At 40.7% G+C, this 26,649-nt stretch overlaps 1 protein-coding gene across 2 annotated transcripts in view; it reads left to right on the top strand.

The window, feature by feature from the left end:
- Positions 1-26,649, top strand: part of dync2h1 (dynein cytoplasmic 2 heavy chain 1) — a 571,463-nt gene that overhangs the window by 437,006 nt on the left and 107,808 nt on the right. For both annotated transcript variants that reach the window (XM_072577509.1, XM_072577508.1), the window contains 3 exons: positions 21,176-21,286; positions 23,030-23,185; positions 26,224-26,299. In XM_072577509.1, the coding sequence (XP_072433610.1) occupies positions 21,176-21,286; positions 23,030-23,185; positions 26,224-26,299 (343 nt within the window). The remainder of the gene's footprint in view (positions 1-21,175; positions 21,287-23,029; positions 23,186-26,223; positions 26,300-26,649) is intronic.

Genomic DNA, 26,649 nt, shown 5'->3' with positions numbered 1-26,649 from the left:
TTTTTTAGGCTTCCCAAAATCAAAAGCAGAAAATTGATGAGAATGGTCATAGCTCTAATGAATGAACTGCACAACTTTCAGCTTCCTTATGGGGTGTAAAACTCCTATTGCATGTAAGTAGCAAACAGAAAACACTGTTTTCTTTCCCATTTTAAGACTGGTCTATAATAGTGAAAAAAACTGTTGAGGTTTATTTGCAGTGAGCTAAATATGCTGCTGTGGCAAATGCCATAAGAAACTTGGTTAAAAGAAAAGCTTGTGCTCTTGCTTGAAGTTGCAAGCAAATTTTTCAATTTTCTTTTGTTTTTAAATTTTCTTTTCTGAAATAACCTTTAAGCTCCTGTGTTATGTGTTGGATCTGAAAGGCTGCAAGCAATGTGCCAGGCTGAGTCTGAAAATCTCTGGTTTGAATGAGTTTGCACCACTCTTCTCTTCATGTACTGATGTGAATAGGGCTACTTCACTCTGATGTTTTGGCAATGCTCAAGAAAGCTGTACTTCCCACACAAAGCACTAACTGGGTTATGTCAGCTTCCATCGCTGCAGGCGTAGCTCATTAGGGAGGCTTGCGGATGATTTAAGGTCAGAGCTTCCTGCCAAGCAAGTCCCATCATTACACTTATTTTTTGGCAACAAACATAGTGATTTGAGAACCACTCATTGCTTCAAATCCATTAGATGTTAAAGATAGAGGAAGATACAGGACTCTGGGGAGAATGTAGGTCGGTGAAATTCCTTTAGATCTAACTCAATACAGATATAGTGGGTTGCATGGTGTCCTTATATTGCTGTGCAAGAAATAGGGATCAGTGTACTAAATAAAGTAATATTTGTTTCATAAGTTGCTGTTGCAGCTTTAAGATCAGCTTGGTCCCAGTTTTGTTGGCATTTTTATTTTAATGTCCTAAAGATTCTGTATATACAGTAGTAGCCATTTATATATTATGTTTGTTCACAAGAGATTACAATTCTATGTTTTCAACAACCTGTCCATGAAACATACTCTGTCATGGATGAAGTCAGAAGTCACTCGACACTAGATTATAATCCAATAGATTTATTTGAAATTGCAAGCTTTCAGAGCCCTGCTCCTTCATCAGGTGAGGTGGAGGGAAGCACACAGGCACAGAATTCACCTATATATTCTACGTGCCTGTGTGCTTTCCTCTACTTCACTTGATGAAGGAGCAGCACTCTGAAAGTTCGTGATTTCAAATAAACCTGTTGGATTCTAACCTGGTATCGAGTCACTTCTGACTTTGTCCACCCCAGTCCAACACTGTCACCTTCACATCATGACTGTCATGGATGGACTGAAAGACTGCTCACCAGTTTTTGATTTATTTTCCTTTCCTTGATCTGTGCTGACCTGGATTCTTGGAAACTACACTCCAGGAAATAATCATAAGTACAACTCCTGCTTTTCACAATTAGCGAGATTCCTTCAATCAGAATTGCCCTCTGATTTTTCCTAAGCTCTAATCTTTTTCAGATGCACAAAGCAAGTATTGCTTATGGACTTTTAAACCCCACTGTGCTGCAGTGAACTATTAATGACACACAGTTTCCTGTGAGCACTAACTGTTTACAAGACTTCTCTGGAGCCCTGACCTAAAGTTTGCTGCCTACTAATTACAGTGACATGCAACTTTCCTGAGTTCTCTCTCTGTCTCTGTCTCTCTCTCTCTGTCTCTGTCTCTCTCTCTCTCTCTCTCTCTCTCTCTCTCTCTCTCTCTTTGTCTTCGTCTCTCTCTTGGAAAGAACGACGACGTATTTCCACGTCATGGTGGTCATTGGCTTGGAGCAGAACTGTCAGGTTGTGGTGTTCCCATGGATCCACTCTCATTGTCTTTCTAAGTGGTAATGGTCCTGGGTTTGGACGGTGACATAGGAGAAGTCTAGGTAAATTTCTTTTGTGCGTCTTGTATTTTCTACCACAGCTGCTATTGAGCATTGTTGATGGAGGGAGAGAATGTTTGTAAATGTGATAATCAAATGCACTGTTTTGTCTTGGGTGGTAACAAGCTATGAACTTGCCTCATGGATACCCAGTCTTGAGTTGATCAATCTGGTTGTGACACAGAGTACAACGGTAATTATTGACAAATAATTCTGAGAGCAAGGTAATTCTCTTGGGACAAGGGTTTGAATCCCATCATGGCAAATAATGGAATTTGAACAAAACAAGAAACTGAAATTGAACGTCCAATGATGGCCATCATACGATTGTCATCTGGTTTACTTATGTCCTCTGGACCTAGTCTGGCCTATATGAGACTCCAGACTCTTAACTGTGCTCCCTAGACTAGCGAGCCACCCAATTGTATTAGCCAGGACATTAATTTCACCTGCAAATGTAAGATAGACACTAGAAAATCTAGTAAGAAATTCAGGAAAGTATTGACATGGTCAGCATTTATTCATCTAAGGGGAAGCTGAGGGTGGCACGTTGGCTCAGTAGTTAGCACTGCTGCCTCATAGCACCAGTGACCCGGGCTCAATTCCAGCCTCGGGCGACTGTCTGTGTGGAATGTGCACATTCTCCCTGTGTCTGCGCCGGTGCTTCGGTTTCCTCCCACAATCCAAAGATGTGCAAGTTAGGGTGGATTGGCCATGCTAAATTATCCATAGTGTTCAGGGTTGTGTAGGTTAGGTGCATTAGTCAGGGTTAAAGGTAGCGTAATGGGGAACGGGTTTGGGTAGAATACTCTTTCGTGTGGACTTGTTAGGTTGAGGGGCCTGTTTCCACACTGTAGGGATTCTATATATTCTATACCCAAAGCGGAAGGGAATAGGAAGATATCTTGCTGGATGTAAGTGCAAAAGGTGGAGGGAAACTTAGTCACTGCTGGTTTGGGTTACTGAGCTGAATAACCTATTTAAGCTGTAAATACTATATTAACAGCTGTTTTGTGTTTGGGAAATGTTATAAGGGTACTAAATGATGCTTCATACGTTAAGGTTTTTGAAAATAAAAGAAAGGGTACAGTTAAATGCACATTTGCTGATTTTAATTCATAACCTTAAAGCACTCTCTTAATGGATTGCTTAGTAGAAATGTTGGTTAAAAGATTTGCCTGTTCATGAGAGTCTGCCTAATTTTTCATGCTTTTTTAAAATAAAAGGATGGACAAAAATGGTTGTGTTTCATCAAGAATGTGCACATTTCTCTGTCTGATTTCCCTTCTTTACTCCCTTGGTGATGCTCTGCACCGAAATTTTCCAGGATAAATCCCCAGGATCTGGTCAGGTATACCCTAGAACTCTGTGGGAAGCTAGGGAAGTGATTGCTGGCCCCTCTCTGAGATACTTGTACCATCGATAGTCACAGGTGAGGTGCTGGAAGACTGGAGTTTGGTTAATGTGATACCACTATTTCAGAAAGGTGGTAAGAACAAGCTAGGGAACTATAGACCAGTGAGCCTGACTTTAGTGGTGGTCAAGTTGTTGGAGGGAATCCCGAGGGACAAGATTTACACACATTTGGAAAGGCAAGGACAGATTAGGGATTGTCAACATGGCTTTGTGTGTGGGAAATCATGTCTCATGAACTTGACTGAGTTTTTTGAAGAAGTAACAAAAAGGATTAATGAGGGCAGAGTGATGACGTGATCTGTATGGACTTCAGTAAGGTGTTTGACAACGGGTTCCCATGGGAGACTGGTTAGCAAGGTTAGATCTCACGGAATACAGGGAGAACTAGCCATTTGGATACAGAACTGGCTCAAAGGTAGAAGACAGAGAGTGGTGGCGGAGGGTTGTTTTTCAGGTGTGTGTTCAATGGAGTGCTACAGGAATTGGTGCTGGATCCACTACTTTTCTTAATTTATATAATTTATTTCGATGTGAACTTAGGAGGTATGGTTAGTAAGTTTGCAGATGACACTAAAATTGGAAGTGTAGTTGACAGTGAAAAAAGTTACAACAGGATCTTGATCAGATGAGCCAATGGACTGAGGAGTGAAAGATGGAATTTAATTTAGATAAATGTGAGGTGTTTCATTTCGGGATAGCAAATTTTAGCAGGAGTTATACACTTAAGGTCCTGGGAGTGATGCTGAACAAAGAGACCTTGGAGTGCAAGTTCATAGCTCCTTGAAAGTGGAGTCGCAGATAGATAGGATAACAAAGGCAGCATTTGGTATGCTTTCCTTTATTGGTCAGAGTATTGGTGTAGGAGTTAGGTCATGTTGCGGCGGTACAGAATGTTGATTAGGCCACTGTTGGAATATTGCATGCAGTTCTGGTCTCCTTCCTATCAGAAGGATGTTGTGAAACTTGAAAGGGTTCAGAAAAGATTTACAAGGATGTTGCCTGAGTTGGAGGATTCGAGCTAGAGGGAGAGGTTGATAGGCTGGGGCTATTTTCCTTGGAATGACGGAGGCTGCAGGGTGACGTTGAAGAGATTTATAAAATCATGAGGGGCATGGATAGCATAAATAGACAAGGTCTTTTCCTCGTGTGGGGAAAGAACCAGAGGGCATAGGTTTAGGCGAAAAGGGAAAGATATAAAGGAGACCTAAGGAGCAACCTTTTCATGCAGAGGATGGTGCGTATGTGCAACGAGCTGCCAGAGGAAGTGGTGAACGCCAGTACAACCTGCAACATTTAAAAGGTATCTGGATGGATATATAAATAGGAAGGGTTTGGAGGGATGTGGGCCGGGTGCTGGCAAGTGGGACTAGATTAGGTTGGGATATCTGGTTGGCATGGATGAGTTGGACCGAATGGTCTGTTTCCATGCTGTATATCTCCAGGACTCTATGAAGTCCTTTCTCAGGGCTTCATATTTTCACCAGGATTGTTAAAGGGTCCGAATTAGTTCAGATCATGTCCTACTCTCCTACTAATTGCCTCCGTTACATGTCTTAATTCTCTGCAATTTTCACTATGTCAGGCCAGACTTTGAAAATGTCATGGTTCATGGTGCCTCAGAGGTGTTGCGAACCATAGTCTGTACGAGAGAACCTTATGAAAGACAACCATTTCCCTGGCCCCATCCTTCTTTTTCTATTTATTTCTGAGATCTCTTCCCCGTCCTCAGTCCTGATGAAGGGTCCCAAACCGAAATGGCGACTTTTATGATAGACAAATTTGAAAGTTCCTTATCATATCTCCCATGACCCCTCATGCTCCCATACCAAGGAATACTTTCTGTCCAATCCCAATGGCCCCTCTTACCCAATGCACTTAAAGATCTAATCCTTTCACTGTTAGAAATTCATGCAATAAGCTGATACACAAATCCAATGACTTTCCTAGATTCTATTTGCGCTAATATATGAAATTTGAATCAATATAATGCATTTTGTTTGGGGGTACACGCTACTAAAAGACTACTTTTTGTTATATTGAGAAAGAGGGTGACATTTTTAAGCTCATAGTGAAAGGCACTACCAATATTAATAAAATGTAAAAGACAAGGCAATGACCTGGATTTTCATCGAGTCAGCATATTTCTTTTTTGCAATTTCCTTCTTCTAGCTATTTCTACTTGCCATTCTACACTGTACACTGTATACTTTATCTTTAAACTCAATCCTTAAGGATTTGGTATCTATTTTGTTGCTGGTTACAGCTTTTTTTCCCTCTACTGTTATTCTGTTATCTGCAGCTAGCACTGTGATTGTGCTTCCCCTCTTTCCTTCTTAAATGTATCCCATGCTGCAATATTTAGTACCAGTAATTTTCTTTATGTATTTATGTTTTAGCCGATCCCACTATACTCTAAACCTTCTCACAAATTATTGCCTCCAGTTCATCCACTACATTGTGAATACCAGGTATATTACTGTGGCAGCAATTTAACTCAATTTTGATTATTATTTTCATCTCCTACTGTTTTTAATAGTTATTTTATGTTTATGTTCTGTGACTTTATCTAATCTCTGGTCATTATTTCTCTTAGTTAGTCCTTCATTTAGCTTGTTCCTTTACTCACACTTGCTGATTATTTTATTTTGGGTTTCTGTAAATTCTAGCAGTTCCTTCCACCATATTATTAGTTTAAAACTTTAATTACAGTCCTTTTCATTCTTTCTCCTAGCACTGTCGTCTTTGTTCAGTTCACATGCAGTCCATTCCAATTGTACAATTCCTGCCTTTTCCAGTATTGGCAGCAATATTCCATGAAATGGAAATCTTTCTTCACACACTAACCCTTTGGCCCTTTCGTCTTTCTGAATCGGTTTATCCCTCTGTCAATTTGCACATACGAATATGGTTTACACAGGATTGTTTTTTCCAAGTGTAAGCACCATTTTTCTTAAAAGTCATTTTTTAAAAAGCAGTTTAAGTTTTTGATGGGGTTTTGCACTTAGGTGCACTTTTTGTGATTTTTAAAATTAAAAGATGTTATGATTCCACCTGATGTTACTACTCACAAATCAAACCTCCAAACTACAGTCTGATTTGATCGATCATGTTATTGTACTTAATTCATAGAAACATACAGTGTGAAAACAGGCCATTAGGCTCAACAAGTCCACACTGACCCTTCGAAGACTATCAAAAAAACATGGCAAATGTAAAATCATCAGTTTTACAGTTTTCAATTATCAGATCCCTTTCTATCACATCTATAGGTTTGACTCCTGTTTACTTCAGTTCCCAGTCTTGAGGGCATGATAACCTCTTCCTTGATTATTCACAGCTGAGCTTGAGCATTCTTAACTGTATCGATAAAGTTAGTGGTTGTTGTCTTTGTTCTCGCATGGGGGAATTCCAGGACTAGGGGGCACATTTTTAAGATGAAAGGAGAGAGGTTTAAAAAGACTTGAAGGGCAATTTTTTTTACATGAAAAGTGGTTGGCATGTGGAGTGAACTTCTTGAGGAGTGGTGGATGTGGGTATAATTGAGGTGAGACTAATTTAGTTTGGGATTACATTTGGTGTGGACTGGTTGGACTGAAGAGTCTTTTTCTGAGCTGTCTGACTCTATGACTATGTATGACTATAATTCCTTTCTTCAAGAAAGGTAAGACTAGGGATAGAATTGGCAGACCCATATTGGTACCAGTTCTGGTTGCCACATTACCAAAAGGACGTGGACGCTTTGGAGAGGGTGCATAGAAGGTTTACGAGGATGTTGCCAGGTATGGAAGGTGCTAGCTATGAAGAGAGGTTGAGTGGGTTAGGATTGTTTTCATTAGAAAAAAGGAGATTGAGGGGGGACCTGATTTGAGGTTTACAAAATCATGAAGGGTATAGTCAGTGTGGGTAGAGACGAGCTTTTTCCCAGGGTGAAGGATTAAATAACGAGAGGTCACGCTTTCAAGGTGAGAGGTAAAAAGTTTAAGGGGGATACACGTGGCAAGTACTTCACACAGAGGGTGGTGGGCGATTGGAATGCGTTGCCAGCAGAGGGAGATTCATTTAAGATGCGTCTGGATAAGTGCATGAGTAGGTGGGGAGTAGAGGGATACAGATGCTTAGGAATTGACCAACAGGTTTAGACAGTACGTTTTGATTGGCTCAGGCTTGGAGGGCCGAAGGGCCTGTTCCTGGGCTGTAAATTTTCTTTGTTCTTTAGTACGTTTGACAACAGGTTTGTTTGGTCCTGAAGGAATAGCAAGTTCAGAGGGGGACACTTTAGAGTGGGTGAGGAAAGCACAGGAATTAAGATGGCCAATATCATGTCAGCAGTTCTCAATGAAGAGCTCATAATATACTGGTGAGACAATGGGATGAGTGACCACTTTCTATGCTGCAACAACTCTACGCCTTTTTGGTTTTCTATGGAGGCTGTAGCACAGAAGATGAGAGAAAGCAAAGTTTTTTTCCATTACTGATACCAATAAAAAATTATTTTTTGTTTTGTTTTCTTATAAAGGACCTGTAATTAAGAAGCTAATGAGCTAAGACAAAGAGATGGCAGCAGAATCTGATTCCTCAAGTCAGAATCAGTGCTGAACTTGTGTCCCAAAGTCTGAAGAAATTTATTTTTAATGCCAATTGTTACTTGTATATGCATTAATTACAGGTCCTTTAGAAGAAAACAAAAAATAGATTTTTATTGGTATCAGTAATGGAAAAAAACTTTGCTTTCTCTCATCTTCTGTGCTACAGCCTCCATAGAAAACCAAAAATGTGTAAAGTTGTTGCAGCATAGAAAGTGGTCACTCATCCCATTGTCTCCTTACCAGTTATCAAGCACCCATCTATTCTAAATCCATTTTCTACCAGTTCAGCTCTAATGGACCTGATTTTTGAATCACTTCTATTGTATTGAAATGTGTCAATTCCAATTTTTCAGGGATGTGCAGATTTTTGTTGTGAAAAATGATGAAAGTGAATATCATTTAAAATGCCAATTCCCACTTCAATCCAGACATTACTTTGATGTCTTATTTTTGTCGCATATAATGTTTCAATTTCCTGTATGGACTTTATTCAATCTTTATCTGTTTTGGTGGACCAATAACAATGGTACCTGAAAGTTCATTATTGTTGACATGTGGTATGTTCGCATGTTAAGATTTTGATTATGATGTAAGATCAAAGTTGTAAAACAAAAGTCTGCAATTAATCATGGAAAAGTATGATATTACACATATATCTTTGTTATTTGATTTCTTCACAAAGATTGTTTCACAACTATTGGTTGCACAAAGTAGCCAAATGACTCATTGTAATTATATCTTGATACTTCCGACAAACATTCCGTCAACAGCCTATTCGGATACACAAGCAGGTCTTAATTAGCAACAAGTACAGAGGAACCTCAATTATCCGAATATTGGATTATCCAAAGGAGATCTCGAGGTTCCGATAGAAACATTACATCAAAAAGATGTTTCAACACTGATCACGTCTTTTGTTTACAATGATTAAAAATGAACTCTGCTTCCTGATATGCTGCTGAGAACAGTCCTGAACACCGATGGGAACCTAGGCACCATCTTCAAATGACTGACCGCCTGCGCATTCTCTCTCTCTCTCCACACTTTCCCTGGAGTTCTACACAGGAGTGTACCCTTAAACCCCCCCCTTCCCCAAATAATCTTTCTAACATTGGTCCTGTACAGGGCAGAAGTGGAACCTGTCAAAAAGTTGCTGTGTGTGTAAGTGCGCGTGTGCACGCGCTATTTGGAGACTCCCCTCCCAAAGGCAGCTGTAGGCTGCTACGGAGGTGGGGTGGAATGTGGGTCGGGCTCATGAGGGAGTGGGGTGGGGCAAAGAGATGGCAGAATTGGATTGGGTTGGGGGTTTCTTTGGATGGGGTTGGTGGGGTCAGGGTCAAGGTTGGAGGTTCTGGGTTGGTCGGACAGGGGACAGTATTGGGGGAGTCGGGCAGGGTCGGGGTTGGGGGTTGGGGGTTGGTCGGACAAATTCAGGCTCGGGGTTAGGGAATTTGGGCGAGGTCAGAGTTGAGGGTAGGGTTGGGTTTGTGGGGTGCAGTAGGATTTGGGGGTTCTGGTTTGGTCAGATGGGATCGGGGTCTGGGTGGGGGTGGAGTTGGGGGTCGGTTGCGGTCAGGTTGGGGGGACAGGGTTTGGGGGGGTGGACGGGAGGTGGGGTTGGACGACAGACTGAGTCGGGTTTGGGGGTGTGTTGTGGGGGCTTGTGCGTGGTGTGCTGTTGCCTTGTCCCCTAAATGGGGAGCGGATTTAGCAAGTGCTCGCTGTGTCAATCCCATTGAACTGATGGGGGGTGGGTGGGGGTTGCGGTAGGCTTCAGCAATGCTGCAGATCCCTTATATACAAGTGTGTGTCTGCTCAGAAACAAACCCTTAGACAGAGAGAGGGAGCAAGGCAGGCAGAGTGAGGAAAAAGGAAACTTCAGAAGACTCCGAGCCCTAGAGGAGAGGCATTGAATCAATTAACCGAATAATCAGTGCCCATAATAATTGTTCGGATAATAGAGATTCCTCTGTATAGAAAATAATAAGCTGAATTTTGTCAAAGGTCGGGTGAATGTCAATTTTAGGGAATTGCATGGAAGGTTTCTGTCCATAAGCTGTTCGGAATTATCTCTCACAATTCTCCCATGCTCACCCCATAATGTATGTACCATATCTCTGTGTGGTTATGCCTGTGCAGTTGTGGACTCTGCAATGGTGGAGGGTACTTACCATCAGCAGGACCTTTCAGAATTTGTGCTGCTGGCACCATATTTAATGCTCAGTTAGACACCAAGTCATATGTTGCCAGTCAAGGATAGCCCTTCACAAAGCAGGAGGGAAATGATAAAGAAAAGCTTGGATCGGTGCCATTTCACGCTTGGATTACATTCCCTACAGTGTGGAAACAGTCCCTTCGGCCCAACAAGTCCACACCGACCCTCCAAAGAATAACCCACCCAGACCCATCTCCCTCTGAATGATGCACCTAACACTATGGGCAATTTAGCATGGCCAATTTACCTGACCTGCACATCTTTGGACTGTGGGAGAAAACCGGAGCACCCAGAGGAAACCCACGCAGATGCGGGGAGAATGTGCAAACTCCACACTGACAGTTGCCCAAAGCTGGAATCGAACCTGGGACCCTGGTGCTGTGAGGCGGCAGTGCTAACCACTGAGCTACGGTGCCACGTTAGAAACAAAAGATCACATTCCTAATTGTATTGCCACTCCATGCTCTCAACTGTATGATTGATTGTCATTGTAACTGCAGCTACAAGAATTAAGCTGCAGAGCCTACGAATCCTTACGCCATAACACATTAGAACTCTGTCTGAAGAAGGGACTCTTGTTCCCTAGTGCCATGGCAAAGCACAGAATTGATATGGTGCACAAGAAGGCCATTTGATCCATAGTGTCTGTGCCAGCTCTCCAATTTCGACTTTGTACCCATCTCCTGCCTTTTACCCATATCCTGTCCATCAAAGAACCAGGTAATGTCTGCTTTGTTTTTTCAGCAGTTTTGTAGAGTTTTTCGTAGCCTGTATAATTCAGATTATTTTAACAACTAAATATACTGAAATGGTTATATATCTTTTTTTGATTTGCGACAATTTAAGTTTTTGTTTAATGGAATAGGGGAGACTACTCAATGAACATCAATGCTGACTTGAATGCCTCCATTGAGCCTGCCTCCACCATATTTCCAGGCAGTACACTGCAGAGCTGAATCACGCATGTGAAAAGGATTTTTCCCACAAGCATTTGCCATATTTGCGAATCACTTTAAATCTGTGCTCCATTGCTTTTGATCTTTTTACTAATGTGAACAATTCTCCCCTCTGTCAAATCCAGACATCTCATGATTTTGAAAACTACTATTAAATATTCTCTTATCCTTATCTCAACCCCCCTCCACCCCACCAAGAAAACATCTTAATTTCACCAATCTATTCTCACAACTAAATTCCTGGAACCCATTTTGTGATTCTCTTCTGTACTCTGTCCAATGCATTTGCATTCTTTATAAAGTGTAGCATTCAAAACTTTACACTACATCCTAGCTGAAATCTAACAAGTGTCTTCAATGCCCCTGTTTATAAAGTATAAGACACTGTTTGCTTTATTAACTGCTCTGTTCAACCTGTCCTGTCACCTTCATCAATATGCTCCATGGTCCCTCTGTTCCACTCCCTTAAATAAAATGTCCCCTATTTTATATATTTTTATATCTACGTTCTTACTGCCAAACTGCATGAATTCTCACTTCTCTGCATTGAAGTTTGTTGCCACTTATCTTCCACTCCACCAACTTGTCTGTGTCTTCTTGGACTTTTGTCCTGTCCTCCTCAATATTTACAATGCTTCCAGATTTCAGATGATCAACAAACTTCAAAATTATCTCCTGCACGCCAAAATCTAGTTCATTAATATATATCAGGGAGAGCAAGTGTCCTGACTCTGACCCTTGGGGAACTCTACAACAAGTCTTCCTTCAACTGTAAAATATAAATCCATTAGTCAGTCTTTCCTGTTAAAAAATTAGGAAATAGGAACATGATAAGGCTAATTGGCCCTTCAAGGTTGCTCCTACATTCAATAGGATTGTGGCTGATCTGACATTCCTCATATCAACTTTCCTGCTTTATTACCCTACTGAGCAAGAATCTGTCTTTCCCAGCATTAAATATACAGGAGGCCTCTGCCCTTACAGCTCTTTGAAGCAAAGAGTTCCAAAATCTCTCAACTCAGAGAGAAGGAATTCCTCCTCAGTTCCATCTTAAATTTATGCCAATTAATTCTGAGACTGCCCTCTGATACTAGATTTTCCCATTAGGAGAATTATCCTCTCTGCATTTACCCTGTCAAGCCCTGTTAGGACTCCTATGTCTTTCAATGAGATCACCTTTCATTCTTCTTATCTCCAGTGAATAGAGTCCCAACCTTTTTAGCCTTTGCTTTTTTTTTTAAGATTACTTACAGTGTGGAAACAGGCCCTTCAGCCCAACAAGTCCACACCGCACCCACCGAAGTGCAACATCTACACCTTACCTAACACTACGGGCAATTTTAGCATAGCCAATTCACCTTACCTGCACATCTTTGGAGTGTGGGAGGAAACCGGAGCACCCGGAGGGGACCCACGCAGACACGGGGAGAACGTGCAAACTCCACACAGAGGCGGGAATTGAACCCGGATCTCTGGCGCTGTGAGGCAGCAGTGCTAACCACTGTGCCACCGTGCCACTTGTAAGACAATCCCTTTATACCATGGATTATCCAAGTGAATCTTCTCTGAATTACCACCAATGAAATAATATATTTTCTTTAAATAAGGGAACCAAAACTGTTCACACTGCTCCAGATGTGGGCTCATCAGCACCTTATACAGTTCCCTACTCTTATACTACAACCCTCTTGAAATAAGGACCATCATTCCATTTGCCTTCTTGATTACTTGCTGCCCAGTTTGTACACTTTGTGTTTTGCTTCAGTGGTTAGCATTTGCTGTCTCACAGTGCCGGGACCCAATTTCGATTCAAATCTCGGGTGACTGTCTGTGTGGAGTTTTCATGTTCTCCCCGTATCTGCATGGGTTTCCTCCAGGTTCTCCGGTTTCCTCGCAGAGTCCAAAGGTGTGCATGTTAGGTGGATTGGCCATGCTAAATTGCACATAGTAACCAGGGATGTTAGGTGAATTAGCTGTGGGAAATGCAGGTTTATGGGCTAAGTTTGGGTGGGATGCTCATTGGAAGTCAGTGTGGACTCAATGGGCTGAATGGCTTACTTTCAACCTGTAGGGATTCTATCAAATACCCTGTGTCCCTTTATTTTGCACCTTTCTACAGTTGTTCTTTGTTTAAATAACATTCTATTCTTTTGTTCTCCCATCCAAAATAAATATTTTCACATTTTCCCACAATGTACTCCATTTGCCAGCTTTTTGCCCACTTACTTAACCTATCAATGTTCTCTGTAAACTGTATTCCTCTCGCAACTAGCCTTTTCATCTATTTTTGTGTCATCTGTAAATTTGGCTGGAGTACATTTCTTCATTCCTCCAAGTCACTAACATATATTTTAAATACTTGTGGTCTTAGCACTGATCCCTGTGGAACTCCAGTGGTTACAAGTTGCTGACCTGAAAAGTAACCACTTCTCCCACCTCACTGCTTCCTGCCCATTAGCTAATTCTCTATCCATGACCATATACTATCTCCAACACCATGTGCTCTTCCCTTAATGCTTAACATTTTGTGAGGTACCTTATCAAATGCCTTCTGGAAATCTAAATATAACACATCTACTGGTCCCCTCTATCCATTCTGGTCAAGCCATCCTTGAAAAATTCTAATAAATAGGTCAGACATGACTTCTCTTTCATGAAGCCGTGCTGACTCTGTTTGAATTTTGGAATCCCTACAGTGTGGAAACAGGCCATGTGGCCCAACAAGTCCACGCCGACCCTCCGAAGAGTAACCCACCTAGGCCTATTCCCTTCCCCTATTACTCTACATTTATCGCTGACTAATGCACCTTACCTACATGTTCCTGAACACTATGGGTAATTTAGTATGATCAGTTCACCTAATCTCCACATCTTTGGATTGTGGGAGGAAACCGGAGCATCCGGAGGAAACCCATGCAGACACTGGGAGAATGCAAACTCTACACAGACAGTTGACCAAGGCTGAAATTGAACCCGGGTCCCTGGTGCTGTGAGGCAGCAGTGCTAACCACCGTGCCACCCCTAATAATTTGATTAAATTATGATTTTCCAAATGTGCTGCTATTACTTGCTTAATAATTGATTCCAACAAAAAATGTTATGCCTACCAGCCAAAAGTTACAAATCTTTTGGCTTCCTACCTTTTTGAATAGGGATGTCTCATTATCAGTTTTCCAATCCTTTGGTACAGAATCCAAGGATTTTTGGAAAATAGCAACCAATGCACCCGCTATCTCTGTACCTCCTCCTTTTAGGATCCTAGGATGCAAGCCATCAGGGCCAAGGGGCTTATCTGTCTGTAGCTCTATTAGTTGGTCAAATACTACTTCACTAGTGTGGTGTTACTACTTAATGCTTCCTCTATATTCTTTAGTATTAATGGGATGCTCAAAGTATCTTCCACCATAAAGATGGTTGTAAAATATCTGTTTTACTCTGCTGCCCTTTCCTTGTTCTCCATAACTATCTCCCTAGATGTTCACTTTGATCTCTCTCTTCCTTTTTATATATTTAAAGAAGCACTTATTGTCAGTTTTATGTTCCTCACTAGTTTGTCCTCATAGTTTATTTTCTGTCTCTTCACTGTCTTTTAGTCCTTTGCTGGATTCTGAATTTGTCCTAGTCGTTGGTGATATCACTAAGTTTTTCCTCCCTATATGTTTTTTCTTTAAATTTTATACTTTCCTTAATTTCCTTGGTTAGCCATGGTTAGTTTATCCCTCTCAGACTATTTCATCCTTACTAGGATATATTTTTACTGGGAGTCATGAATTACCTCCTTAAATGTCTGCCATTGCTTGCTTACTGTCTTTTCTGCTTGTCTTACCCAGTCCACTTTAGCTATCTCTGTCCTCATAGCACTGTAATTCCCTTTATCTGAGTTAATCACAGTTGTTTCCAATCTAAGTTTCTAACACTTGTACTGATTATTATGAACACAACTTCCTCGGGCATCTTTCAATATAAGGTCATTTATTAAACTGCTTTCATTGCCCATTACCAACTCCAGGATAGTCTATTCCCTGGTTGACTCTGTGACTTATTGCTTTAAGAAACTAGCTCTATTGCTTCCCCATGGATTCATTGTGATAGCCACCCTTTCCGACTGGATTAACTCAACCTACATGGAGATTAAAGTCTCTGTAATAATTGCTGTATTCCTTTTACGTACTCCTACTATTTGTTCATTTACACCCTTTCTTACACTGTGGTTATTTGTATTATGTATCCACATTTATTTATGCATTTAGTTCCATGAGCTATAATTTGTCTCACCAGTCTGTTGTGTGACAGTGTATCAAATATCTTTTTGCAAGTCCATGAGTTCTCAGTCTTTTAATAATCTGAGAATTAAATATTCATGACTTGGAAGTATCGCAGATTAAACTCTTCCATTTAGGTAACTTATTTCCTTAATTCCTTTGAACAATGTATATTTTTTTGTGTGAGGAACTGTATTTGCATTTGACCCCAACCAAGTTTCCGATGAACAGGCCAAAAGTGCTCGAAATAAAACTGGCTCATCGTAGATTCTTTAAGGGCTTTTGCCCGAAACGTCGATTTCGCTGCTCATTGGATGCTGCCTGAACTGCTGTGCTCTTCCAGCACCACTAATCCAGTATCATCATAGATTCTGCCAAGCTAATGGTTTCTTCTTTTGTAAATTTGCACAATATAAACAAATGACTGGTAACATTCCAAGAGGCCTTACAATCATCCTTTGCCTGACATATACTGGTTTAAACTCCTGGTTCCTGATGTTTTCTCTTCACAAATGCTGCCAGACTTACTGAGTTTTTTCAGCAATTTCTGTTTTTGTTTCTAATTTACAGCATCCACAGTTCTTTCAGTTTTTATTTAGTTCTATTTGTTCACATTGGCACACAAAAATGTTGTTTCATTTCATTTCATTAATGATAATATATAAGTTACAAGACAAAAGATTGATATGGAATGCTGATACCCTTAATATTCTAGTCTTCTGTAACCAAGCATCTGAGATGTTGATATATATTAAACTGATTTGGAGATCCCCAACTTCTGTTGCGACACTACGGATTTCTTACAGAAACTCAGCACCCACGGACCAGTTGAACCGGGAACATTCCTCGTCACAATGGACGTTTCTGCACTCTACACCAGCATCCCCCACAATGATGGCATTGCGGCAACAGCCTCAACACCAACAACTGCCAATCTCCAAACACCATCCTACAACTCATCCGCTTTATCCTTGATCACAACGTCTTCACCTTTGACAACCAGTTCTTTATCCAGACAAATGGAACAGCCATGGGGACCAAATTTGCACCCCAATATGCCAACATTTTTATGTACAGGTTCGAACAAGACTTCTTCTCTATGCAGGATCTCCAACCAACATTATACACCAGGTACATTGACGACATTTTCTTCCTCTGGACCCATGGTGAGGAGTCATTGATAAAACTACATAGCGACTTCAACAAGTTTCATCCCACCATCAAACTCACCACTGACTACTCTCGACTATCTGTCTCATTCTTGGACACATGCATCTCCATCAAGGATGGACACCTCAGCATCACACTCTACCGCAAACCCACAGACAACCTCACAATGCTACACTTCTCCAGCTTCCACCCAAACATATTAAAACAGCCATCCCCTATGGACAAGCCCTACATGTACACCGGATCTGCTCAGATGAGGAGGAATGTGACGGACACCTGGAAGTACTCAGAGGTGTCCTCACAAGAACAGGGTACGATGCCCAACTCGTTGACCACCAGTTCCGACGTGCCACAGCAAGGAACCGTAATGACCTCCTCAGGAGACAGACACATGCTGCAACCGACAGGGTACCCTTCGTTGTTCAGTATTTCCCAGGAGCTGAAAAACTACGCCATGTTCTTCGTGACCTGCAACACATTATCAATGTGGATGAGCACCTTACCAAGACCTTCCCCACACCTCCACTACTTGCCTTTAAACAACCGCCAAACCTCAAACAGATCAGTGTTCGTAGCAAGCTGCCTGGCTCTCAGGACAACACCATACAACCCTGTCATGGTAGGCGCTGCAAGACATGTCAGAGTGTGGACATAGACACCACCATTACACATGGGGTCACTTTCCACCTTGTACATGGTAGGTACTTGTGACTCAGCCAACGTTGTCTATCTTATACGTTGCAGGCAAGGATGCCCTGAGGCATGGTACATTGGGGAAACCGAGCAAAGGCTACAACAACGGATGAATGGGCACCACACAACAATCAACAGACAGGAGTCCCAGTTGGGGAACACTTCAGTGATCCAGGACATTTGACCTCAGACCTTTGGGTGACCATCCTCCAAGGTGGACTTTGGGACAGGCAGCAGCGAAAAGTGGCCGAGCAGAGGCTGATAGCTAAGTTTGGTACCCATAGGGAGGGCCACAACCGGCACATTGGGTTCATGCCACATTACAGGTGACCACCATTGCACTATACACACACACACTCACTCCTACACACACACACACACACACACACACACACACACACTCACACACACACAGAGGCATTCCTATACACACATACACACAGACACACATATACACAGATACGCACACAGACACACACACACTCACACATGCACCCCCTCACAGACTTAAGACACGCTACACTCACTACACACACATACACTTTCTCACACTCACAACCCCCGACCCAGACATACAGACACACACACATATTTTGTATGGTGAATTTGTACTTGCAGGGTACATTGTACTTTGCTCAAAAACTGCATGCATTCAAAACTCTGTTATCTCACTTTTTAGATTAGAATCAATCTAAACATCATAGCATAGACAGAGAACACAGGGGGCTAACACCTTCAACATATTGTCTAGCTATTACCCATTGTTAACAGCTAACCTGAGAATGCAACTTTTAAAAAAAGGTTTTGTGATTTACACATGAAAGAAGTGAAACTTTCATGGTATTCAAGCAGATGAACGACTTAACAAACAATTTTTCAATGTATAATTTCAGTAATATCACACTGTAAATTTTTGCTATAAATTCTGTGTGTTAGGATTGAGCCCTCCACTACCACCTGATGAAGGAGCAACGCTCCGAAAGCTAGTGTGCTTCCAATTAAACATGTTGAAGTATAACCTGGTGTTGTGTGATTTTTAACTATATTAAACTGATGAGAATAATCTGGAAATGTAACTGGGGTACAAGTATGCCAGGTAGTGACCGTCATTTCTTTTTATTTTTGAATACTTTCAAGCCTCATGCCTCCCTATCTTTGTAACTTTCTCCACATCAACAACACTCCCAAGATATCATTCCTTCTCCAGTTCTGGCCACTTCTGCGTCCATAATTGTATCACTTTCTGTTGGCAGCCAATATTCCTATTCCCTTGCCTCATCAACTGGATATGCTGGTTTCGAGTGTATGTTTAATAATCCTTTGGATTTTCCAAGTGAAGGAATCTGCCCTTAGCTAATACAACGATGCCAAGGGCCAAACTAGGGCCAATGCTGGGACTTCCAAACCATGGATTCCTGTGGTCACATCTCAGAGGTCTGATGTTAGACTATAAGCTAATATACATAGTACAAAGGGGTACACCCCTCCCAGAAAGTTGCAACTTGTCTCTGAGTTAGAGCAAATGAATGACCCAAAACCATGAAAATTCATGATGATTTTTTTTAAAAAAGTCTTTCAAACCTCCTTTGAGGAGGGTTCTGAATGGATTCTCAAAAATGGGTCATGCCATTCTACAACAATTTGCAATGGCTCCAGGCTGCAGGATGTTTGCAGCTTAGGGTTGGTAGCTCCAGAATATGCATCATCAGGTAAATCTGCAACCCAATGTAAATTATACTCCGTCTTGTTGATACTATTTCTTCAAAGACTTTGTTGTATTGATATGAAGTTGTATGAAATATACAATTAGCAAATCACAAAGGCCAACCTCCCATCTATAGAATCCATCTACCAGGCCTGCTGTCAAGGAAAGGCCGCTAGCATTCTTACAGATCCATTCCACCCTGACAATGTTCTCTACAAGCTCGACCATTGGGGAGAACGTACAGAATCCTGAACACACGAACTAGCCAGTTTCACAACAGTTTCTACCTTACTGTTGTTAGAGTACTGAATGGACTCTCAAACTCTTAACATTCGCTTGTACCTGTGTTTTTGCTTTTGCTGCTGTTTACCTATTATTTACATACCTATGCAGTTTAACTATGTGATCTGCCTGTATTGTTTGCAAGACAAAGCTTTTCACTATGCCTCAGCACATGTGACAATAACTTCAATTCAATTCAATAAATCCTATAAAAACACATTTACTGTTTGTGAGAAGAATTTTTGCTTTTGAGTTCATTAAATTATAATTGGTCATTAACATTTTATGCAGCTATCTGTTTTTATACCACTTTGTACAGTTAAATATAATCTAATTTGAATGCAGTTGCAAACTTGATGCCTTCTACCTTCATAATAAATAATGAAGTGCCACAGAACATTCACAGAACTTTTAAATCTTACTAATCTGTTTTACCTTTATAATGGCTTGAAATCTGTGGTCAGTAGTGTTATATAGTGCTTGCTGTTGACTGGGGAAAAAAACATCCAAAATGATCTAGCAAGCTTGATGGATTTTAATGTCACCTTTTTCATTGTTAATTTCATTCTGGTCCCAGGTGCATAGTATGTCTTAGCATTTAACAACATTGGTATCATCAAACAGTTTGAACATCCAGTTGCAGGAAAGAATTGTCAAGAACGGTAAATCAGGAAGTAACAAACAGAATTTTTCATTTGTGTTTTGTAATTTCAAAGAACAAAGAATGATACAGCACAGGAAGCTCCAAGTCTTTGACCCTCCAAGCCTGCACCAACACATTTTGTCCTTCTATACTAAAACTGTCTTAAATTGGAGGGTCTGTATCTCTCTATTCATGTATTCCTCTAGGTGTTTTTTGAATGCTGCTATTGTGTCTGCTTCCACTGGCAGCACATTACAGGCACTCACCATCCTTTATGTGAAAAATGTGCATAAACATCCTCCTCCAGATCTTGAGCCTGTGCCACCTTGTAATTGACCCCTCCACCTTGGGGGAAAAATGCTCATACTTTCCACTCTATCCATTGCATTCACAATCTTATAAACTTCTATCAGGCTGCCCCTCAATCTCCTACATTCCAGTGAAAACAAACCCAGTCTATCCAATCTTTCTTCATAGTTAAAATGCCCCATACCAGGCAATATCTTGGCAATATCTTGGCAAACGTCTTCTGTACCCTCTCCAAAGCATCCACATCATTCTGGTAGTGTGGTAACCAGAACTGTACGCAATATTTCAAGTGTAGCCTAACTAAAATTCTATAAAGCTGCAGCATAACTTGCCTGCCCTTATACTCAGTACCGCTGCCATTTAAGGCAAACATGCCATATGCCATCTTTACTACATTATCTACCTGCACTGCCACCTTCAAAGATTTGTCCTTCACACCCAGATCTCTCTTTCCGACTGTACTTGATCTTCCAAAATGCATCACGTCACATTTATCCTGATTAAACTCTGTCTGCCAATTTTCTCCCCATGCCTCCAACTGATCTATATTCTGCTGTATCCTCTGACAATCCTTCTCACTATCCACAACTCCACAAATCTCCACCAATTTCATCACAAAACAATATGAAAGTGGTAAATTATAGGTAGGATTAAGGTAGAAGCTTAAATAGCATAAACTTGAAAACAAATTATATTTTAGACATACATGAGTGTTGTCTTGTCATGAAGAAACTTTACATTCCACTAATATAAAATGAGGTTTCTTCAGGGCCAGTGAGTCGTTCAGCAGTAATTTAAAAATTAGTATATTTACAAAAAACAATTTTACCCTATTCAGCAGAACTTAACTTTTACACTACATATTGCTGCCAGTTTCACAGTGATAGCAATGAGTACTGTCAGTTTTGCCCTAATTACAGCTGCAAAATACAGATCATCATAAGATATATTGGTGCATGTTAGATTAGTATAAAAATTTAAATAAAAAATTCATGTTTTTCAATGAGTTAATTAATTTTCTGTTGTCTTTTTTAATCAGGAACTGAATAGACTTGAGCCACATACAAATTTCCGGCTTTGGCTTACATCTGAAAGTCATCCAAAATTCTCCCCAATATTACTTCAGTCCAGTTTGAAAATAACTTATGAAGTAAGTCTGTTTACAAGAAAATTATTTTTTTTAAGTCAATGTTCTAATGAGGAATAACTGCATCAAATGTATACATTAATATTATGTGCAGTGGATGTAATTACCACCTTTCACACATTCAAAACCAGTACATAATGTTAGTTAGGTCACAGCTAGAGTACTGTGTGCAATTCTGGTTAACACATTATAGAAAATAAATGATTGCATAAGAGAGGGTGCAGAAGAGATTCACCAGGATGTTGCCTGGGCTGGAGCAATTCAGTCATGAAGGGAGACCAGATAGACTGGGATTGTTTTTGTCAGAGCAAAGAAGGCTGAGTGATACCTGATTCAGATGTGCAACATTCTGAGGGGCATACACTGGGTAGATAAGGAAAAATGTTTCTCTTAGTACAGGAGTCAATAATTGGAGGCAAATTTTTTTAGGTAAGGAACAGAAGGTTTAGAGGCAATTTGGGGTAACATTGTCTTAATACAGAGGTAGTGGCATCTGGGTGGTAGCGTCAGGAACTCTCAATGTTTAAGTGATGACAACTCAAACACCAAACATGTAAGGTCATTGCTGGAAAATGGGATTAAAATAGATAGATGTTTGAATATGGACACAATAGGCCAAAGGGCCTGTTTCCATGCTGAAAAAACTCTATATTCCTATATTACTTCACTTGTGTAGTTTTAAAAATCCTTATGAGTATATAAGCCATTTATCTATTTTTCTCATTTAAAATGATCTCATAGAGTTATTGCATTAGAATATGTAGTAGGTTGAATCCACAAGTGGAGTTTAAGCTTATTACTTACACTTTGATAATGAATCATTGGAAAAAAAAACTATCATTTACAAAGAATATATTGTTTTGAAATTGGAATAAATGGCCCAGGTTCTCACCAGGACAGTGAGACTCTGGTGAAGTGGCTAGAACTCAAGTCCTGCTCCCATAAACAGTCCTTCCCATTTTTGCAGAATGTCAGGAATGGAGTCAACTTGAGCTTCATGCCCGCCTGGTTCATATAAAACAGTGGGTGCCTCCACTCCTGCATGATTTTAGTGAGCTAAAAGCAGGTCTGAGAGTTTTGGATCCATTTGGATAGCAAGGGTACCATTTTGGAGAAGCAAGTTTGATTTGGTTGTGTGACCTTTGGAGTGGTAGTGAAGGTTAGGCACCTTTGGGCTACATTTTGTGCGTAAAAGGTACATTAACGCACTGGAACTGTCACGCTGTCAAAGGATTGTCAAAGGGACCTGTCAAGACATTAAAGTCTCCAGGCTTTTTAATGTAGGAATAAAGAAAGGATTTTTAACTTAGTCACTTCTGACTATTTATTAGTAATTTATAAGAAGAAAAGTTAATATAAGATTTGCAATTATTTTGATGTTTCCGAAATTTGATATTCAGTTACTATTACTAATAAAGCTGAATAAATTTTCTAGTCGCAAGAGTCCTACAACTACAATCACTAGTTACAATCCTACAACTACAATCACAAGCATTTAGAATCTAGGAGTCTCTCCAGTAACTGTGAAAACTGATTCAAATTTCTTACTTCTTCCTCTTAGATTAACATGGTAGAAAAAATACCCAACATAAGTAACACTGCCATATTCTGTGTGTAACGAATTATCTGTTACAATTTCAGCATACTTAATTAGATCGTAATTGTTTTAGAAAATGTATAACTATGATTTTGATTGGATATGTTTAAGAATCCTATCTTTATTTTTCTTCATGTTTGATCTAATAGGCACCACCAGGTCTGAAGAAGAACTTGATGAGGACCTATGAATCCTGGACATCAGAGCAAATTGCTAGGAAGGGTATACTGGAACGTGCACAATCCCTCTTCAGCCTAGCATGGTTTCATGCAGTTTGTCAGGAAAGGAGGAAGTATATCCCTCAAGTATGTATTCTAGTTTTGAGCAAACATTTACAACCAAAGCAAAGTTCAACTTGATTCATAGTGACTCTTTAAAGTTTAAGTATGTCAGAGACACGGGGGGGGGGGGGGAGAGCAATTTTCCCCTCCTTGGTGGTGGTGAGAAAGATGGCAAGAAAAGAGAAATAATGAGCATTGAAAACAAAATACTGGTATGTTGGTTATCTGAAACAAATGCAGAGAATGCTGGAGAAACTCAGCAGGTCTAGCAGCATCTGTGGAGAGAGAAACAGAGTTAAGGTTTCGAGTCTGGTATGACCCTTCTTCAGAACTGAAAAGTGTTGGAAAGTTTGTTCGTTCTTATACTTTTGACAAAGGCAGACAGGAAGCAAGAGGAAGGATGGCATAGAGATACGATGCCAAGGAGTTCTTAATGATGGAGAACAGGAAAAAGATGTAAAATGGGTGTAAATGAAGGCGTAAAATGGAGAGAATGGATTCTCTCTGCTAAATGCAAAATAAACAAGTCACAAACAGAATATGGTTGTGAGAAGTGAGGGGAAATGAATGTAAAAGAAATGGAGAACAGAAGAAAAGCAGTCTGTTTCTGAAGTTATTGAATTCAACACTGAGCCTAAATGAGATGTTGTTTCTTGAGCTTGCGTTGTGCTTCATTGGAACATTGCAGCAGACCTAGGACAGAAATGTTAGCATGAGAGCAAGATAGTTGGTTGAAATTTCAAGAAACTGGAAGGTCAGGGTCATTGCTACGGACAGAATGGAGGTATTTGCAAAGTGATCACCCAGTCTGCATTTGGTCTCACCACCAGGCCGCATTAAGAGCAACAAATGCAGTAGACTCAGTACAATTCAGCAGGAGCCCACACTGGAGACATCATCAGTGTATTGGAGAAAAAGTTGGGGATGGGTGCTCAAGTAGACCTGGAATAAGGAATGTTCTGTACAGCCTACAAAGTGACAGCCACAGCTGGGAGCCAGATGGTGTACCTTTGACCTGTGAAAAGAAAAGTTGTTCAAGGTGAGAACTAGCTCCGCCCTGCAAAGGAGGGTGATGTTGTGTAGATAATGTGCAGGTCTTTTTTTAAAGGAAGAAGCAGAAAGTCTTCAGACCATCCTGATGTGAAATGGATGTGTACAGTGATTGCACATCCATCTGTTGTGTAGAGGAGGCACTAGGACAAGAAAACTGGAAATTTTGAAGCTGATGCAAAAAGATCACAACCATAAGTGTGTAGAGACTGAGTAAGGGGGAAAGATTAGAGTCAGGATAGAAAGAAATAATCAGAGAGGGGTAGGCATAGGCTGAAATGGTGGGTCCTGTTTGTTGATTTTTGAGAAGGAGGTAATGATACCAGGTTAAATTCCAACAGGTTTCTTTTAAATCACAAGCTTTTGGAGCGCTGCTCCTTCACCTGACAAAGGAGCAATGCTCTAAAAACTTGATTTCAAATAAACCTGTTGGACTATAACCTGGTATCATGTAATTGCTGACTTTGTCCACCCCAGTCCAATACTGGAACTTCCACATTAGGGAAGGAGGGAAGGAGGGAGAAGTGAGCTGTGCATGGTTGGGGTCAATGAGCTAGGAAGCTGTGAAGTGGAGATCTCTAGGGGAGAAGAGATCCATGGCAGCCTGATGTTCAATGGTGGGGTCATGGTCCAGGTGAAGAAAGGAGGATGTGTCTGAGAGTTGGCAAAGTCTCTGGTAGGTAAAGATGAGCACATCAGGTGACCACCATACCATCCTTTTTGGCCAGTTTGCTAATGGAGTCGAGATTGGACCTGAAAGAATGAAGTGCAGCAAGTTTAGAGGAAGAGAGGTTAGAGTGCATGAGAAGAGCAGAGCAGTTAAGGTAGCCAATATCACATCAACAATTCTCAGTGAAGAGATCAAGTGTTGGCAAAAAATTGGGGGGGGGGAGTCCAGATGGAGGGTAAATATTGGAGATGGGTGCAACGGTCTGTGCGGTAGGGAGAGGATTCCTGTGCAGAGAAGTGGACACAGACACAAATCTATCAAAAAATGAGTTTAGTGCCATGCCATGGAGGCATTAAGGAACAAAGTTAAATCCTCTGCTGCGTGTAGATCATTCACCATCCAAGAGGGGAAGATCAGAGGCTGTGGTGAATATGGTGAAGAAGTGGGAGTAAATGAAGGGATGGAATCAGAGGGAAGGGGAAAGGAAGTAGGATCCAGAGGTGTGTCACTACCCTCGAATGTTTGGACCTTGCATTTCTTAACACCTGAAAGGAAGAGTAAAACATTCTTATTAAGGCATCAAATGAAACAAAAAAAAAGTAAAATCAAACTAAAGATCAGACAGAAATTCTGAAGCAGTCCATGTTTATGGCCAGTAAGACCTGGGCGACACCCAGGCTTGGGCTAATAAATGGCAAGTATCCTTCATGGCAAAAATATGCCAATGACCAACAAGACAGAATGTAATTAGCTACCCTTGAAATTCAACAGCTATACTGTGTTAAGTCCTCTTCTATCAACTTCCTGGGGATTACCATTGACTAGAAATTGAACTAAATCTGCCAAATAGTACTGTGACTAAAACAAGCATTTAGAATCTAGGAGTCTCGCCAGTAAGCAACTCACCTCTTGTCTTCTGAAAAGCCAAACAACCATCTTTCAAGGGCTAGTTAGGAGTGTGATGGAAAAATCCCTAATTGTTTGGATGAATGCATCTCTGACAACACTAAAGAAACTTCACAAAAACCAAGATAATGCAGTCTGCTGGATCGGCAACCCATCCACCAACATTAAGCATTCACACCCTCTACCAACAAATCACTGTGATATCACCAATCCTTTACTGTCACTGGGTCAAAATCCTGGAACTCTCTTCTTGACATCATAATGAGTGTACCTGCCTCATGGACTGCAAAAAGGAGGCTCTCTACCACCTTATAAGGGCAAAAAGGAATAGGCAATAAATGTTGGCCTAACCAGCAATGCCCATATCTCATGAATGAATATGAAATATAGTCACGAAAATTTCTGGAAAAAAATTCATTGTTTCCTTGTATTTCAGGGTTGGACCAAGTTTTATGAATTTTCTTTGTCTGATCTCCGTGCAGGCTTTGAAATAATTGACAGACTTTTTGAAGGTGAGCCAAGTTCCAGTGAAATACTGTGCTCAGGTTATTTCGATGTTGAATATTCCATTTTTATAGACCTGTCCTTGCACTTGTGGCTGTTTCCTAATTGCTAGCAAATAAAAAAGGAGCATTGATCTTTGAAGCTACATTACATATTGAGAGCTCCGCAAAACATATGTAATCTCGGGCTTTGTAAGTAGATGAATTGGGTACAAATGCAGGGAAATTATTTAAAAACTTTATAAAGCTCTGGTCAGATCTCAAATAAAGTATTGCATCTCAAATTTGATAATAAAATCTCAGATTAGTCCTTGAGAGAATGCAGAGGCGATCTAACAGACTCGTTCCAGGATTGGGCT

The sequence above is a fragment of the Chiloscyllium punctatum genome, chromosome 9 (genome assembly GCF_047496795.1).
Source record: "Chiloscyllium punctatum isolate Juve2018m chromosome 9, sChiPun1.3, whole genome shotgun sequence".
NCBI classification, from domain to species: Eukaryota; Metazoa; Chordata; class Chondrichthyes; order Orectolobiformes; family Hemiscylliidae; genus Chiloscyllium; species Chiloscyllium punctatum.
The sequence above is the reverse complement of the archived record's forward strand: the minus strand, read 5'-3'. Positions and strand labels throughout refer to the sequence as shown.